Source organism: Sesamum indicum, linkage group LG10 (genome assembly GCF_000512975.1).
Source record: "Sesamum indicum cultivar Zhongzhi No. 13 linkage group LG10, S_indicum_v1.0, whole genome shotgun sequence".
Lineage (NCBI taxonomy): Eukaryota > Viridiplantae > Streptophyta > Magnoliopsida > Lamiales > Pedaliaceae > Sesamum > Sesamum indicum.
Genome location: NC_026154.1, coordinates 15,279,892 through 15,295,161, shown reverse-complemented (window position 1 = coordinate 15,295,161; position 15,270 = coordinate 15,279,892). Strand labels below are relative to the sequence as shown.

Below are 15,270 nucleotides of genomic sequence, written 5' to 3'. Positions count from 1 at the left end.
ATATTGTTAATCAACTTCAATGGGCTGAATCTATCTCTCCATGCCGAGTAGGCACTTTCGACGTCATCAATACACCATAGGACTGTAGGCTTATTCATCCATCTATCCCTCCCGTTCAATTTTAGAACCGAATCAGAGATTGTGATACAAAAACAAATGAGATACAAAAATCTGATGCTCCGAATTTCATCAACTATTAATATTATTACTAATTTACTACCACTGCACTTTCCGTTTTCCATCACAATAAAATTCTCCTCGTAAATCATCCAAAACCCCCCTAGATTCAATCTCGATCTCCATTTTCCTCTGTTCCGTAGCTGCTCAATGCAATGGTGGTCTGTAAATGTCGTAAGGTACTGCTTGTAATCTGCATACACACCGATGTGGAATTTAGTTACTGAGTTTTGGTCTGGATTTTTGAGGTTCTGATTTGATGAAGCGTTGTATAATCTCCGTTTTGCCAGGTTTAGATCAGATCGTACTCGCATTTTTTTCTTCAATGAAATCAGGAGATCTTTCAATTTCAGTTTAGTTCCTAATTGATATTTGTAAACTTGGATTTGTGAGCTGTATGGTGACTTGTGATCGATCGAGTGTGATTTTTTTGTAGAGTTATGCTTTTTTCCATTATTGATGTAGTTTCAAGCAGTGGAATTCAGTGCCTTGATTATTGATCGAGATGTGGTATTGGGTGATGATGAAGAATTGTTTTGCTTTTTGCTAGCGTGAGAATTAACGCGTTCATTGTTTTTTGGGTTTTTAGGCGACTAAATTGTATTGCTTCGTCCACAAGGTGCCCGTTTGTGGGGAATGTATATGCTTTCCAGAACACCAAATTTGTGTGGTATGCTTATTTCAATTCAGAATTCTATTAGCGGATGTTTATGTTCAGTAAAATCTGAAAACGGAAAATTGGTCCATTTTAGGTGCGTTCATACTCCGAGTGGGTAATTGATGGAGAGTATGATTGGCCTCCTAAATGCTGCCAGTGTCAAGCTGCCCTTGCTGAAGGAACAGACCCGCAAACTACTCGATTGGGTTGCTTGCGTATGTAACCCTGCACTTATATATTTAAATTTTATTTTTCTTTGATTTCAATTTGAACCCCCCCCCCCCCCTCTGATTCTGCATATCTATCTCATGCTTGAATTATGCAGATGTTATACATACAAATTGCTTAGTTTCACACATTAAAAGTTTTCCTCCACACACTGCTCCTGCTGGATATGTCTGTCCAACCTGTTCAACTTCGGTATGTTCTGCTCATGGAATATCTCTCCATTTTCATATTATTTTGTCCACTATTAGTTGTTTAGTCCAAGCCCATTGTGATGATAACTTCTTGAGTTTGATTTGTTTTAGGATGTTCAATGTTGTGTAAACATAATTGTAAACCTGAGTTTGTATACCCTTTATCTTGGGTCTTGCTGACAGGTGGCCTGCAACTCTTTGCATGAGGTTTTCATAAGAATTTAGGCCGCAATATGAGTCTTGTTTCCTGTTTTAACTTTGAAAAGGATGCACTCAGCATGCAGTACTTTGATGAACTTTGCAAATGAAAGCTGAGTTTTATACTGGACAATGGACATGACATAATAAATCATAATTTGGAAATGATGATAGTGTAATAGCATCCATGTTGTGGTAGTTCTCATTTTAAAAGTCATTTGATACTGTTATTCTAAGAATAGAAGAGAAGTTATGTAGAGAGAGAAATAATTTTATTGGTAAGTACAGAGCCCTTTCTTCATCAACCTTTAGAAAGTCCTGAAGGGAGATCAAGAATGAGAGAAGTTGTAATGCGTGGGTCCTTTTGCTTAAGAGTTTCTCAGCCATTTTTGCTGCCACTTATAATCAAATATGAGATTGTTTATATTGCCATATGCTTTGTTTGCAGGATTAGTTTTACGATGTTGGTTTTCGTATTTCAGTTGGGAACAGTACCTATGATGAGATGTATCCTCATTAGAAAAGTCATCTGTCTACTTATAATCCGTAAGATATTAGATCAAATCAAGGCCATAGCTTTTGCACCTACCTGTTAAGTTTTTTTTTTTGGAGGGGGGGGGGGAGACAAGCTTAAAAAGGCAAATTGGTTTTCCTTGTATGACATCCACTGATAAAGATAATTAACTTTACAAGTTGAAAGTTTTAGAGAATTTAATTACCTTTGGATTAAAGTATTTTAGCTCCATAGCTGAATTGCGATGGCATATTTTAAGCCAGCCATGATAAGAATCTTTCGTGGATGTGTACTTGTCTAATATCCCTAAATTCATTGATAGCTTGGACTGACTGCTGGTATGTGGCCTTTTTCAGATATGGCCTCCAAAAAGCGTCAGAGATTCAGGATCTCGTCTTCATTCGAAGCTGAGAGAAGCAATTATGCAGGTAAAAATCTTGTTCTTTGCTAGAAGTGCAGCCAAGAGCATTCTTGTCTCTTTGCATGATTTTGATGCATATAAACTACTAATTAGGTGGAGGCTGGCTCTTTTGCAAGCTGACAGGTTCATTATTTTAGTGTCATTTATGCTATCCTTTGAGCAAGTTTAGTCATTTATGTTTCAGTTGATTCTTGGCTTAGTTTCATCTTTGTGCTCAGCTTTCTCGCCTCAGATTATGTGACTAGGGAATAGGTCGTTATGCAATTTTCTTTCATAGGTCAAAGTCCTTGGCTTCAAACACACTTTCGGTTGTGAACTCATTGTCCTTTAATCATATTTCTACCAGTTGATGAATGATTTACTTGCATCACGCTGTTATCCTCGGGATTTTAGTTTTCTTTTCTGTATGTTTTCATTATACATTTCCTAATGTGTGAGTGGGCAGTGGTGATGTATCTGTACTGTGTTTCAGGGGCATTGAGAAAGTTTAATTTCTTCACATATCACATCTGATAATGACCATGATTGTTTGCAGACTGGTTTGGAGAAGAACTTGTTTGGGAACCATCCAGTTCCATTGCATGGAACAGAGTCCCGAAGTCCTCCACCTGCGTTTGCCTCAGAACCACTGATTCAGGCCTCTGCTGCTGGAGGCGGAGAATACAATGGTGGAAATTTTCCTTTTGGAAAAGATGCGGCTTCTACTGCAAGACCTGTGGATTTGGGTATTGTGGAGATAGATGAACCTAGCTCAGCAACATCATCTTTACCTAATCATGATTCCAATTTCATGAAAAGCACAAATCCCGCTGGTGGTGTAAGTTACGTTGATGTTTGTTTCATTCTTGTATCGCTCACTGTTCACTTCCATGTCTTATGAGGTATATTTCTGTAAGTCGGTCTAGTGGTTTCTCACACTCTTTTGTTGCCCAGCCCGGTGCAACCACAAGAAAGAGTGCAGTGCAAGTTGAAAGGCAGAACTCAGAGGCCTCATATTATGCAGATGATGAAGATGGGAACAGAAAGAAGTACTCACGAAGAGGTCAGTGGAAGCCGTTTTGGCTATCTTATTCCTTTTATCTTCTGTTACCTTTTAGTAGCTTTGCCTTGGGTACATGGAAAGACAAGGAACTTATTTGCATTTTCTGGTGATCTTTCTTCTGTTGTTGTGGTCTGTAGTGTTTTTTGTTCTGAAACAATAGAATTTTTGCTCAATTTACTATGATTCCACTGAATTGTTTCTCTGCGCTTCTGCATTGGCCATGCCATATGTGGCTAGTGCTCGTCCTTTGCTAAACTGGAGCTGTTTGGTTGGACATGAGCTTTTTCCTTTAACGAATTCTGAACCTGCAGTCCTATGTCTTGGCATTGTGATTTTCTTTTTTTTTTTTTTTTTAAAAGAAAAGTAAATTATAAACTTAAAATTTCCATGTCAAAACTCAAGTCTTTTCATTCTGCTAAACTGGAGGCACCCAAGCATATTGAATTATAAATTACAGGTACATTTCGCCACAAGTTCCTTAGGTCGTTGCTTCCATTCTGGTCAAGTGCATTGCCAACTCTACCAGTGACTGCTCCGCCACAAAAAGATGTCTCTCATGCTGATGATGCCCCAGAAGGTCGTTTAAGACATCGTAGGAGTTCAAGAATGGACCCAAGGAAAATACTCTTAGTTACAGCCATCATGTAATATCTCCACTCTTTCTTGTTTTTGCTTTTCCCACCTATTTCTCTTGTTTATTTTTTCTTTTAAAAATTTATATATGACTGGAGCATTAGGTATCTGCATATTTTACCTTGCGAATATGGGAGAAATGTTTTTTTACAGGAATTTGGATAGGTCAAATGAAGTTGGCAACTTTGTGAAATTTAAGTGACAGCAATTCGACTTAACTTTTCCCTCTGTTTCTTGTTTCGAGTGAATTGATAAAGGAGCTTTGCCTTTCATGGACATTAGCTACATCACGGTTTAAATTTGGATTCGTACAAATTAAGTGTAGGTTGCAGGTTGCTGTTTCTCTTGATATATGTATATCACTTATATTATCTTGTGGCGGACTTCTAGCCATGAATTCGGAAGAAAGAAATAATTAGCAATTTGTTGTCCTACAGCAAGGAGTGGAGATAGAATATAGTTGCTGCTAATTTTTTGTGTTGGACTCTTTTATAATAATATATTTGATTTGGTTCAATTATGTTGAGGTGTAAGGTTTTCTTGTTTTGTACATGTACAGGGCGTGTATGGCAACAATGGGTATTCTGTATTACAGAATTGCTCAACGCGGTCTGGGTGATGATCTGGGTGGTGAAGGGCTACAGTGACCAACCTTGATGGGCTATCACGACATATATGGCGGTGCAGGCTAGGTTGGGGTGTTTTGAATGAAGAAGAGAAAATCTTGAGAATTCTTTATTTGAAATAGGATTTATTGAATTGTGTGTGATAGAGCATAAAGTACCATGTTTTAGTAGTGTCCATAAGATCATTTCGACCCTTATTTCTCTTTTCCTTGCCTTCCCTCTATATGGAGTTTAGTGTCGAGGAGCTTTTCACGGCAAATTGTTGAGATCTGTAGTCAAAGTACAGTACGGTCGTCATGTAAAATTCTAGTTTATACTGCATTTTTAATATCTCCCCTCTCTCTCTCATGATATAATGCGGTTCACTTTTAGTTTTTACACGTACCTCAGCACCTGTGCTTCTATTTCATTTAGTTGTGGAAATATATAGATCAGTTATATAATACTGGGCAAAATTCTTGCTCAAAATTAAAAATATCAACATCATTGTACAAATTGCTCCTTTTTTTTTTTTTTTTGTTGGCAGGAGTGGTTTTTATAATTATACAAAAAAACATGACTGATTGTTGTGAATAGATCATAGATCAAGAGATATATAATTATTCCTAATCATATATTGAAATCCAATTTAGGCTATGGTTTTCTTTAAACAAGCGGAGCTAAATTTAGGCTTATATTGGTGAAGCCCAACGCCAAATCATCTCCAAATTGGGTCAGAAGCCTTAGATTTAGCGGGCTGTTTCCACCAACCAAAGCATCTTTGCAGAGTGCTAGCCCAAACACGCGATCGTCTGAGTTTCACTAGTTTAAAAATTGATTTCTCATGAATAAGTTTGAGGTTATGGCTTCGAGTTCCTCTAAATATGTGGGCATTTATTTCATTTTATATGAGTCTTTGTAGTTTATTTATTACTGTCAGTTTGATACATTGATTGAATTGAGTTTAGTTCCGAAATTGAATTATTGTAATTTATTTTACCATTATCAGTAAAAAAAAAAAAAATAGCATAGCCATAGATCTCTCTCCTCCCCCCAAAAGAAAAAGAATTTTGACTATAGAATAAAATATCAAACAACAAAAGTCTTCCATAGAAACTGAGAACCCATGTTGTACATGTCAAATGTTTGAACTCTGAAGTGATATAGACACTTCAATTTTCTTACATTTACAATTAACATCAACAGTTCAATTTCGTTTTTTTCAATCTACTTTTTTTAGTATTTGACAATTTATATGTCAACCCTTTAAAAACATTTAGTAATTGAAAGAAAGGAGAACAAACAACGCCTTCATTCTACTCATGTTACTCGTCACTTTCCATGTCCTTACTTATATACTCCACAACGTATGATGAGATCAAATAGACATATAATAAATTTTAAAAAAATAAGAGAATAAAGTAAAATTTCTATATATATATATATATATATATAGTGTTGTAACACTAAGTTTGCGGACCCCATATTCGTTTTAATTCTTTATTAGAAGGTCACGAGTTTAAACCTTATTGAGAACATAGAGCTTGTCATTTGATGTGGGTGTATTAAAGGTTGTCGGTGGCTGGTTTATGTTTGATCCAACATAAACTGAATTTAATTTCTAACATGCTATTGATAAGTGAACGAGAGACATTTCGTAACGGTTAAATTTTCTAATTAATTGAGTTAGCGACAAAAAATTTAAATTTGACATAAGAGACGCTTTAAAATGTTGCGCACAAAACTATATATAATTCAAAAAAAAATTGGAATTTGAAAATACTTGCTGGAAGTTGTAAAGACTTAAGCCATTGTACTTAATTGACAGTATTTGAAGAAATAATAGTGGAATTTGAAAATACTTGCTGGAAGTTGTAAAGACTTAAGCCATTGTACTTAATTGACAGTATTTGAATAATTGAAATAATAGTAACTTAGTCAGCTAGCTAATTAAGTCACAAGTAACCTGATGAAATATATTGTTTAATATCTTATAGGTTTGAGTCAAAAGGAAACTTTACAGTTCCAATACAATCAAAAATTGATATTATATATATATATATATATATATATATTACAATAATGGAAACTTATGCAAATATTGAAGGTTTGAAAGTGATGTATATTTTGGGTTGTGAGGAGTGAGTATCTCCACACAATATGCTAATTTTCAGTTGGTTCCATGGATATTACACTAAGTTTGCAGTATACATGACAATTAGATGTTGCCACATATTTTACTTTTCGTTTTAATAATAAGGAGACATAGCTAGCAATTAGCATATACCAGATATAGCAGTGTGTCGCCTAGGGCATAAGGGACATCATGATATAACGTCATCCTTATTTTCCTCCTGTTTATCATCGGCGGTCTGTTCAAGATTCCAAATTCAATGATGACGGTACCCTTCATTCCATCCAGTCTGTTGTTCTGCGCACAAATTTAATCCTTAATTTGCGTGTATTGAGTCGTTGACTGATCATTATCTTGCAAGAATATGTAGCATTCCTAATTTTAAGGAACTTTTGGAGAGAGATTTTATAATTTTTAATTTGAATGGCATGAAATGAGCGAAAGAAATATGATTTACTTTCATTTCTAATTTTATAAAAAATCCTCAACTTTTACGATATTATGATCCCTTATATAAATATGAATGGCATATATAAGTTGGGATCCTTTTTAAAGAAAACTGCATTCTAGTTTGGGTGTGTATATGACTATCATAATATATAATAAAATTATACAAATAATTTTTAATGACTCCATAAATTTATTTATGTCTATATATTTTATATAACAAAGTTTGGATTTCCTAATTTGATCATTTGTTAGGTATAATTACATTTATTTTCCTGCGGAAGTAGTTGTAATTGGACCGTTATTATTATAGTACTAATCATGATTAAGAAAGTGAGTTATAATTTAATCAAATAATTTATCGAAATGCTCGTATCATAATATATGTGCATTTAATTTAGTGTTACAAGCGTGTGGTTGTGCATACGTAGCACCATTAACGTTCCTTACTACCGTTATGTTAATTCACATGATTAGACGAAGGAGTTTATGTTGTTTTTAGGTGGAAATGCGCAAGTCATAATGGAAACAACAATAGGTAGATTATGTACAACGATAAAACATACATTTTACATTAATTCATGGGACTCGAATGCATAATTTTTATGATAAAATGTTTACATTATTAACGAATTATAGTGTTATGAAACTTAGTTTACGTATATTATTACACATCTTAGAATGAAAGGGCAATTTCTTGATTTTTATATATTATAACCATGTGAAAGTCATCCATATGTATATATATACTATTCGATTATTGGGTGTCTTGAGCAATATATGTCTGAAAGTTGGAAACACTTAAAAATGTCCAAAGTCAGCTATTATTAGCTAATTACCAATACATGGAACTCCATTTATGTTAATTTTTAGTAATTAATACTAAGGGATATTCGAATATGCTAAAATGAGATGTTAATTATTTAATTTTGCAATTGATCATGTAGTATTCATAATGAGAAGAACATGAACTCACTTTATTATAAGCAAAGTCAACAAGCTACTATTTTAAGGATATAAAATGAAATTCATTAATATGTATAAAATTATATATATATATATATAGAGAGATATAGGGATAGTAAAAAAAATTTCAAAAATCGATTAAACTGGGATCTAAATCTAACTATTTATTTTGATTTATTGAACAAATCAAGATTTTAAATTTAGAATAAAATTGCACTGTATTTATTGGTTTGGTGATAATTTTCAACTAAGAAAGTCGTCGAAACACAAACTATCAAATATATATAATGTGATTTTTTAAAATGTCTTTAAAAAACTTTTAGCTATACATATTGTTGAACTATGTGCATTTGAATTTTGATTATTCTAAATATTTGTTACTTTTTATTGCTTAGAAGCTTTAGTAATATATATTCTTAAATGATTATGTATTTTACTTTAAATATTTTGATACAAAGTTACTTTTTGTCATTTACAGAATTTCTTATTATAAATAATTTTGCTTTCTGGTACTCTTAATATTTTATTTTTATTATAAATGTTGAACCGCAAAACTGCTTAAAGCAACATAAAACTGCACTTTGGCTTTAGGTTTTTAAATTGACAATTTGATAAATTATTTTGTGATACCGCAAATCGCAATTCAATCTCAAAGTAGTTTTAGAAAAAATAATATCACATAGTGATCGCCGCTAGTCAATATTGTTGCATTTCATCTATACTATATATATATAAGAATTTTTTCTCTCACAATCGATGGTTATACCACAACACCAATTTTATTATTATGCCAATAAACATACCCCTAAATTGATTTTCTTTCTTATTTTTCTTTGTTGCTTCCTTTCTTTTTTAAAAATATGATATGTTGGTTTTTATGCAGTAATTTATTCATTATATATTTTAAAACATAAAATATTATTTATTATATGCAAGTAGTAGCAGCGTGCTACAACGGCTAATTTATCAAATTTAATCAGATATAAAATTCAATAATATCCAAAAGACATTAATCAAGGAATGAGAAAAAGAATAAAATAAAACGCCGTTATATCCGATACGGATATTTAGTGTTCTTTTCAATGAATTTATTAAAATTATAATATAATTTCGGGTAAATGAAGAGATCTCCGCAATATATAGGGTCATTTGCAGTTTGTCGCCTAATGTGTTTCTTTTTCTTTTTTTTACACTTCCTCATCCAATCTTTTAATTTTGTTGCACTTTATATTTTTTGGGGAATAATGATGGAATACTCCATTCACGTATGTTTATGTCTCTGAAGGCAAAGTTGGGTTCGATAAAACTATAAGGGTTATATGCAAACACTATCCTAACATATGGGGTCATTTGCACTTTACCTCTAGTTTTTTTATAAAATAAAAAAGAAAATAAATTGAAAAATAGAGAAAAGTTCTGAAAAATGGAGAAAATTAGAAAATTTAATGCCTGATCTATAGATAAACAACTTCACGTTACAAGTTAAATGTAGTATTGGCGCCGACTGAAATACACACATATGCCTGATGATAGCACCAACATAAAATACACATGATTTTTCTTTAATTTTTTTTCTTTCTTTTTTGGGTTTGATTTTGCTTCCTTTATATAATTTGAGTGTATTTGATATTATTGTGAAATTGAACTCTTTCGTGATTTTTTTCATTTGGGTTGTTAGAGTTTAATTTCTTAATTAGGTCGGTGAGTGTTTCTTATTTTCTCATCTGGATTTTTTCTAATCTTTGTAATATTGTGTCGATTTTGGGGTGGTGTTGAAGTATTTGGTTTGTGAGTGAAGCTTAAATTTCTTGTCCGATTTAATTAGGGGTTTCACACCTGAAGTTGCACATGCCTTTTTGATTTGATTTTAACTTGTAATGTGAAGTTGTTTATCTGTAAATCAGGCATTTGACTTTTTGGAAATTTTCTCCAATTTTTGATAAATTTATTCCTATTTTTTTAAAAGGTTGGCGGACAAAGTGCAAATTACCCCAATTGGCTTTTAACCCTTTCAATACTCGATCCAAAATCCCTCTTAGGTGCGTGAATATGCGTGGGCAGAATATTTTATTATTAATTTCTCAAAATTACAAAGTGCAACAAAATTAAAAGTTGAATTGAGAATTGTGAAAAACAAAAAGTTGGGGGCAGAATACAAACGACCCCATATGTTGGGGGAAGGGGGATGTCTGCATTTTATCCTATAATTTCAATGATTAAGGGATTTTTTTCAACAATCCCTATGGATCTATTTCATCATCTATATTATGAACACATGAAAAAAAAGGCAAATTTGAATTTTAAAGTGGGAAAATTGTTATAAGAGGAAAGTCTTGAAAAATAGTATGTAAAGAAACTTAAAAATTAATTCACATGTACATCCAATATATAGTAAGTATAAACTTTTAGTGTCATAACAACCACTCCCACAACAACATTATTTTTATGGAGGAATTTGTTTTTCATGATGTTATTTAGATTATTTGGAGGTTGTAATGCTCCCCATGTCTCCCTTATATATATCATACAAACAAAAAAACTATTGTATAAAGAATTATGGGAAAAAGATACATAAATATTATCAAGAGCAAAAAAATTACTATTTAAAAAATCATAGAAAGCTGCATTCCAAACTAATCGTATCCCGAGCATAATATAATATATTTATTAGTGTAGACAAGTGCTACACATTAATTGCAAATAAGGAGTTTGAGCGACTTATAAGCTCTAAGATCTCCTTTCTCAATGGCTATATAAGAAACATATAACGAACAATTCAGTAAAAATTTGAACACCGTCAATTACAACTAACATATATATTGTTTACACTATTTTTTTAACACATGAGAGTTTTCAGCTAAATTTTGAAAACACGAGGGGTTATTATGCAATTCATCCCTTATTTTATTTATACATTTAGTTCTTTTTTGACGAATTTATTTCTAAACATCTCATATTTGGTCATTTATTGATAAAATTGGCCATGCATTTACATCTCATGTGTTGACAAATTGTTAGCACCAAAATTGTTAACAAAATAACTAAATTTGAAAAAAAAATAACAAAACGTAATATGTTTAGGAGTAAATACATCAAAAAAAAAAATTAAATGTGTAAATAAAGTAAGTTGTATGATAAAAAATACTAATGATCGATAATTATAGGATAAAAGAATATAATTACTAATTTTATATTATTTTTTAAAGAAAGCATATCTTGATTTGGATTATCAAGATGAAGAATTGACTGAGAAATTGATTCCATTTGTACGTCTACTTCCTCGATTCCAATAATTGTATAACTAATTGTACTTATTCCAAGACTCTAATGTGGCGACTCGAATTAGCTATAATTACTAATTAATTAATGATAATTATGCTGCTACTCCCATTCCAACACTCTCCCTCTCTCTCTCTGCCACGAAAAATTAATTATTAAAACTGAATTATGAGGTTAACCCATATATTTAATTAGGCACCACAAAATTAATGTGTTTCTTTTTTATTTATAATTTCTTTTACTTAAACAAGTGCACCTCGAGTGGAATTAAATTATTACCAAGTGCTATTTATATTTATTATTTTATTGGAAATAAAATAATGTAGGTTACAAGTAATTTAATTGAGGTGCTAAAAATATAATTGATGTATGATGTCATCCGACGAATCATTAGGAATGGTAAATATCGAGTTTTTTTTTTTTTTTTTTTACAAAAAACTAATAAGGAAATGGATTTTTTTTTATAGCAATCAATAATATAATAATTAAAATTATAGTTGTTATATAATTGATTGAGTTAAATTTAATTTATACGAAAACAAAATATAATATAATAGGGGATGGGGTGGGGGGTAGTTAGAAGTGATTGGTAGAGGAGGGGGGGAACGTGCAGGGTGTGTGTGGTGTACAATATTCTCAACGCCCAAAACAACGTTGTAGAGGAGGGGGGGAACGTGCAGGGTGTGTGTGGTGTACAATATTCTCAACGCCCAACAACCAACAACGTTGCAATCTGATTCATCATACGTCCTGACATCATCATTCCCCTTCTCTCTATCTATGTTTTTAATTTAATAATAATAATAATAATGAAGATCGTGCGTATTGGTCCGCTGCATTATTCAGTTTTTAACTGTCTTCTACTCTTGTCTCTTTCTTAAAATATCAATCACTACTTTCACTCAAGCAGCGGCTTATTTATTTATTTTTTTTATAAAGAATAATTACACTATTTTTTTTTTAAATTTAATATAATTACATATAAATTTTCTATGATTTTAAATATTACGTTTAGTATCTATGATATTTGCTTATGCTTATAAATAGATTCATTAGTTGGTCAAAATTTATTGATTTTGTTGGTATTAAAGAAAGAAAATTAAATAAAAATCTATTTTTTGTTTGCGATGATTTATTATTGATTTATTATATATCAAATAAATTTTATTTGACTAAAATTGAGATCTATCTGAAAACAGGCCCGGACGACGGTCGAAATGATGGAATTTTGTTACGAATGGTAACCCCTTTTGACGACAGTGGTGAGGGTGAATTCCTCTCTCAAATACAATCAAAACAATAGGTACGTCATCCATTAACTCCATCCACAATCCCTGTTTAGATAAAATAGACTTGAAACTGCTAAAATTTGAATTGTTTGAGAGGGCGATCTAGCGACAACGGCATCACCCATAAAAAAAAGACAAAAAGAGGGCGACGGCCAGACAAAAGAAAGACGGCCGCCACCCTCGATTTTTTTTTATTTTTTTAAAATACATAATACTAATTTAACTATAAATATATAATACTAATTTAACTATAATAATGTATAATTTTTTTAATTAATTGATATCCATATTTGTTAAGATTTAAATTTTGTATTGTTATTTTAATTTAATTTATTAATTTAAATTATTAAATATTAACAAATTTATATAATGTTTTTGTATTTCTAAATAAAAATATTTAAAAGAAATTTTTAATTTTTTAGAGAGATGAAAATGAATTAAAAAGAAACACTCAAAATAAGTTAAAAATAAGTAAAAAAAATACCCAAAAACTATTATATAATCATATAGGAGCATTTTAATCATAATGGCAATAAAAATCATGTAAGGACGCTAAAACAGTCCCCTCCAACTGCACCATTAGCGTGTGAAAGCTCGTTTTGTCAATTCCTAACGGCAGGGGTTTAAAAATATGAGATTGTTTATTTGCTTATTTTCAAATTACAGGGGATTTTTCAGTTAATTTAGGAAAACACAAAGGGGTTAGAAAGAATTTAGCCAAATAATAGTAATAGAACAATCTAAAATGCATAAAATTTTCCTGTGTTTTAAAAAGTCAGCTCAAAACCCCATCTATTTTAAAAATAGGCTAAAACCCCATCTACTACCCTCTCCACAGTCCACCCCTCCCTCCCAACACGTCGCCACCCTTCCACACTGCCCAACCTCCAGCATAAGGGGGCGACAACATCAAATTTGTACGACTCGTCGTTGTACAAATCTACTGTTCTGGGCTACGACAGTTCTGGGTATCATCGCCCTTTGGGGGATTGCGGCGTCCACCATCCCTATTTTTTTTTAATTTTTTAATTTTGAATTTTAAATTAACTAAAAAGTTATATTAATTAAATTAAAAATAATTTATTTTAAATATCATTAAAGGAAAGTTTTAATTTCAGTTTTAATAATTATAAAAAGTATTTAAATTTAAATATAATTTATTAAATACTTTGAAGTAAAGAATAATTTAAATTATTAATATTTTATAAGTTTTACAATTACTAACATTTATATTAATTAAGATATTTTAAATTTGAAAATTGAATTTACTATTTAAGTTTTATACTTTGATGTTAATTTAAATTATAAAATTAAAAAAAAATTATATTTTTTTTCATATTTATTTTATTTTTTAGATAGATGAAAATGCATAAAAAGTAACTCAAAACAAGTAATAGATGTACATGTAAATATATAAACAAGATGAGGGTATTTTAGTCAAAAACACCAAAAAAGATAAAAAAAAAACAGCTAAAAAATATCCCCAAATGCATAATGAGCAAGTGTAACGCATTCCATTAATTATAAATGAAATGGGTATTTTTTGCTAAGTTTAACACAGGAAGGTTTTTATCTATTTTGAAAACACAGAGGGTTTTTAACTATTTCAACAAAATACAAGGGATAAAATGCGTTTTAGCCTAATAGAATATATGCAAATAAGAAAAGCCAACTTAAAAAATAGACAAATTTAAAGAAAGGTTTTGGCTGGTCGAAATGATGGAATTTCGACAATAACAATAGTAAGGGTTGGATTCTCTTCTCGAAGTCGATCGAAACAATAGGTATAGATCGTCCCATAACTCCTCATGTAATTCTAATCTAGGTGAAACAGGTCTAAAACTACTAAAATTTGAACTATTTTAGAAGTTCGTGAAACTGAGTCAAAAAATAGCACTAAACCCTAATAATAAATTTAGAAAATTTTCAGGCCTAAATAATATCTATAGAAAATATGATAAGAATAAGTAAAGCCGACTAAAAAAATTAAAAAACAAAAGAACGGCTCGTGGTTAAAATGACAGAATTTCAACAATGACAATAGTGAAATGCTAGACTCTTCTCTTGAAGACGGTCAAGACATTTGAACTGTTTAGTAGTCCACAAAATTGAGCCAAAAAATAGTTTTTCGGTTAAAGTTGAGGTCCCATGAACAAGTTCGATGTCATGCATTCTAGTCACTTTGGGCTTTATGGGGGTATTTTTGTCTCACTTATATGAGTTATTGCATTTTGTTAATTATTTTTTGTCATACTGATGTATTGTTTGAATTAATATATTGTTTAGTTTGTGGGAATTTAATATAATTATGTACATAATTACCATTTTAAAAAGAAAAAAAAAAAGGTTAACTCAAGCTCGACCTAATTCATTTACGCCCCTAATTCACAAATAATTTATTTGCACTACCAAATTAGGGTATATGCACACCTAATCATTTTGAATTAAAGAAAGGAAGCAGAATTATAAAAAAAGGGGGGGGGGGGGC

General features: G+C 31.3%; 1 protein-coding gene across 1 annotated transcript; it reads left to right on the top strand.

Annotated features, from left to right (window-relative positions):
• On the top strand, positions 84-5,064 carry LOC105172668 (zinc finger protein-like 1 homolog). Its single transcript, XM_011094203.2, has 9 exons — positions 84-356; positions 767-847; positions 930-1,050; positions 1,161-1,255; positions 2,323-2,394; positions 2,923-3,204; positions 3,321-3,429; positions 3,887-4,073; positions 4,622-5,064. The coding sequence occupies exons 1-9, from the start codon at positions 333-335 to the stop codon at positions 4,707-4,709; spliced, it is 1,059 nt and encodes a 352-aa protein (XP_011092505.1). The 5' UTR covers positions 84-332; the 3' UTR covers positions 4,710-5,064.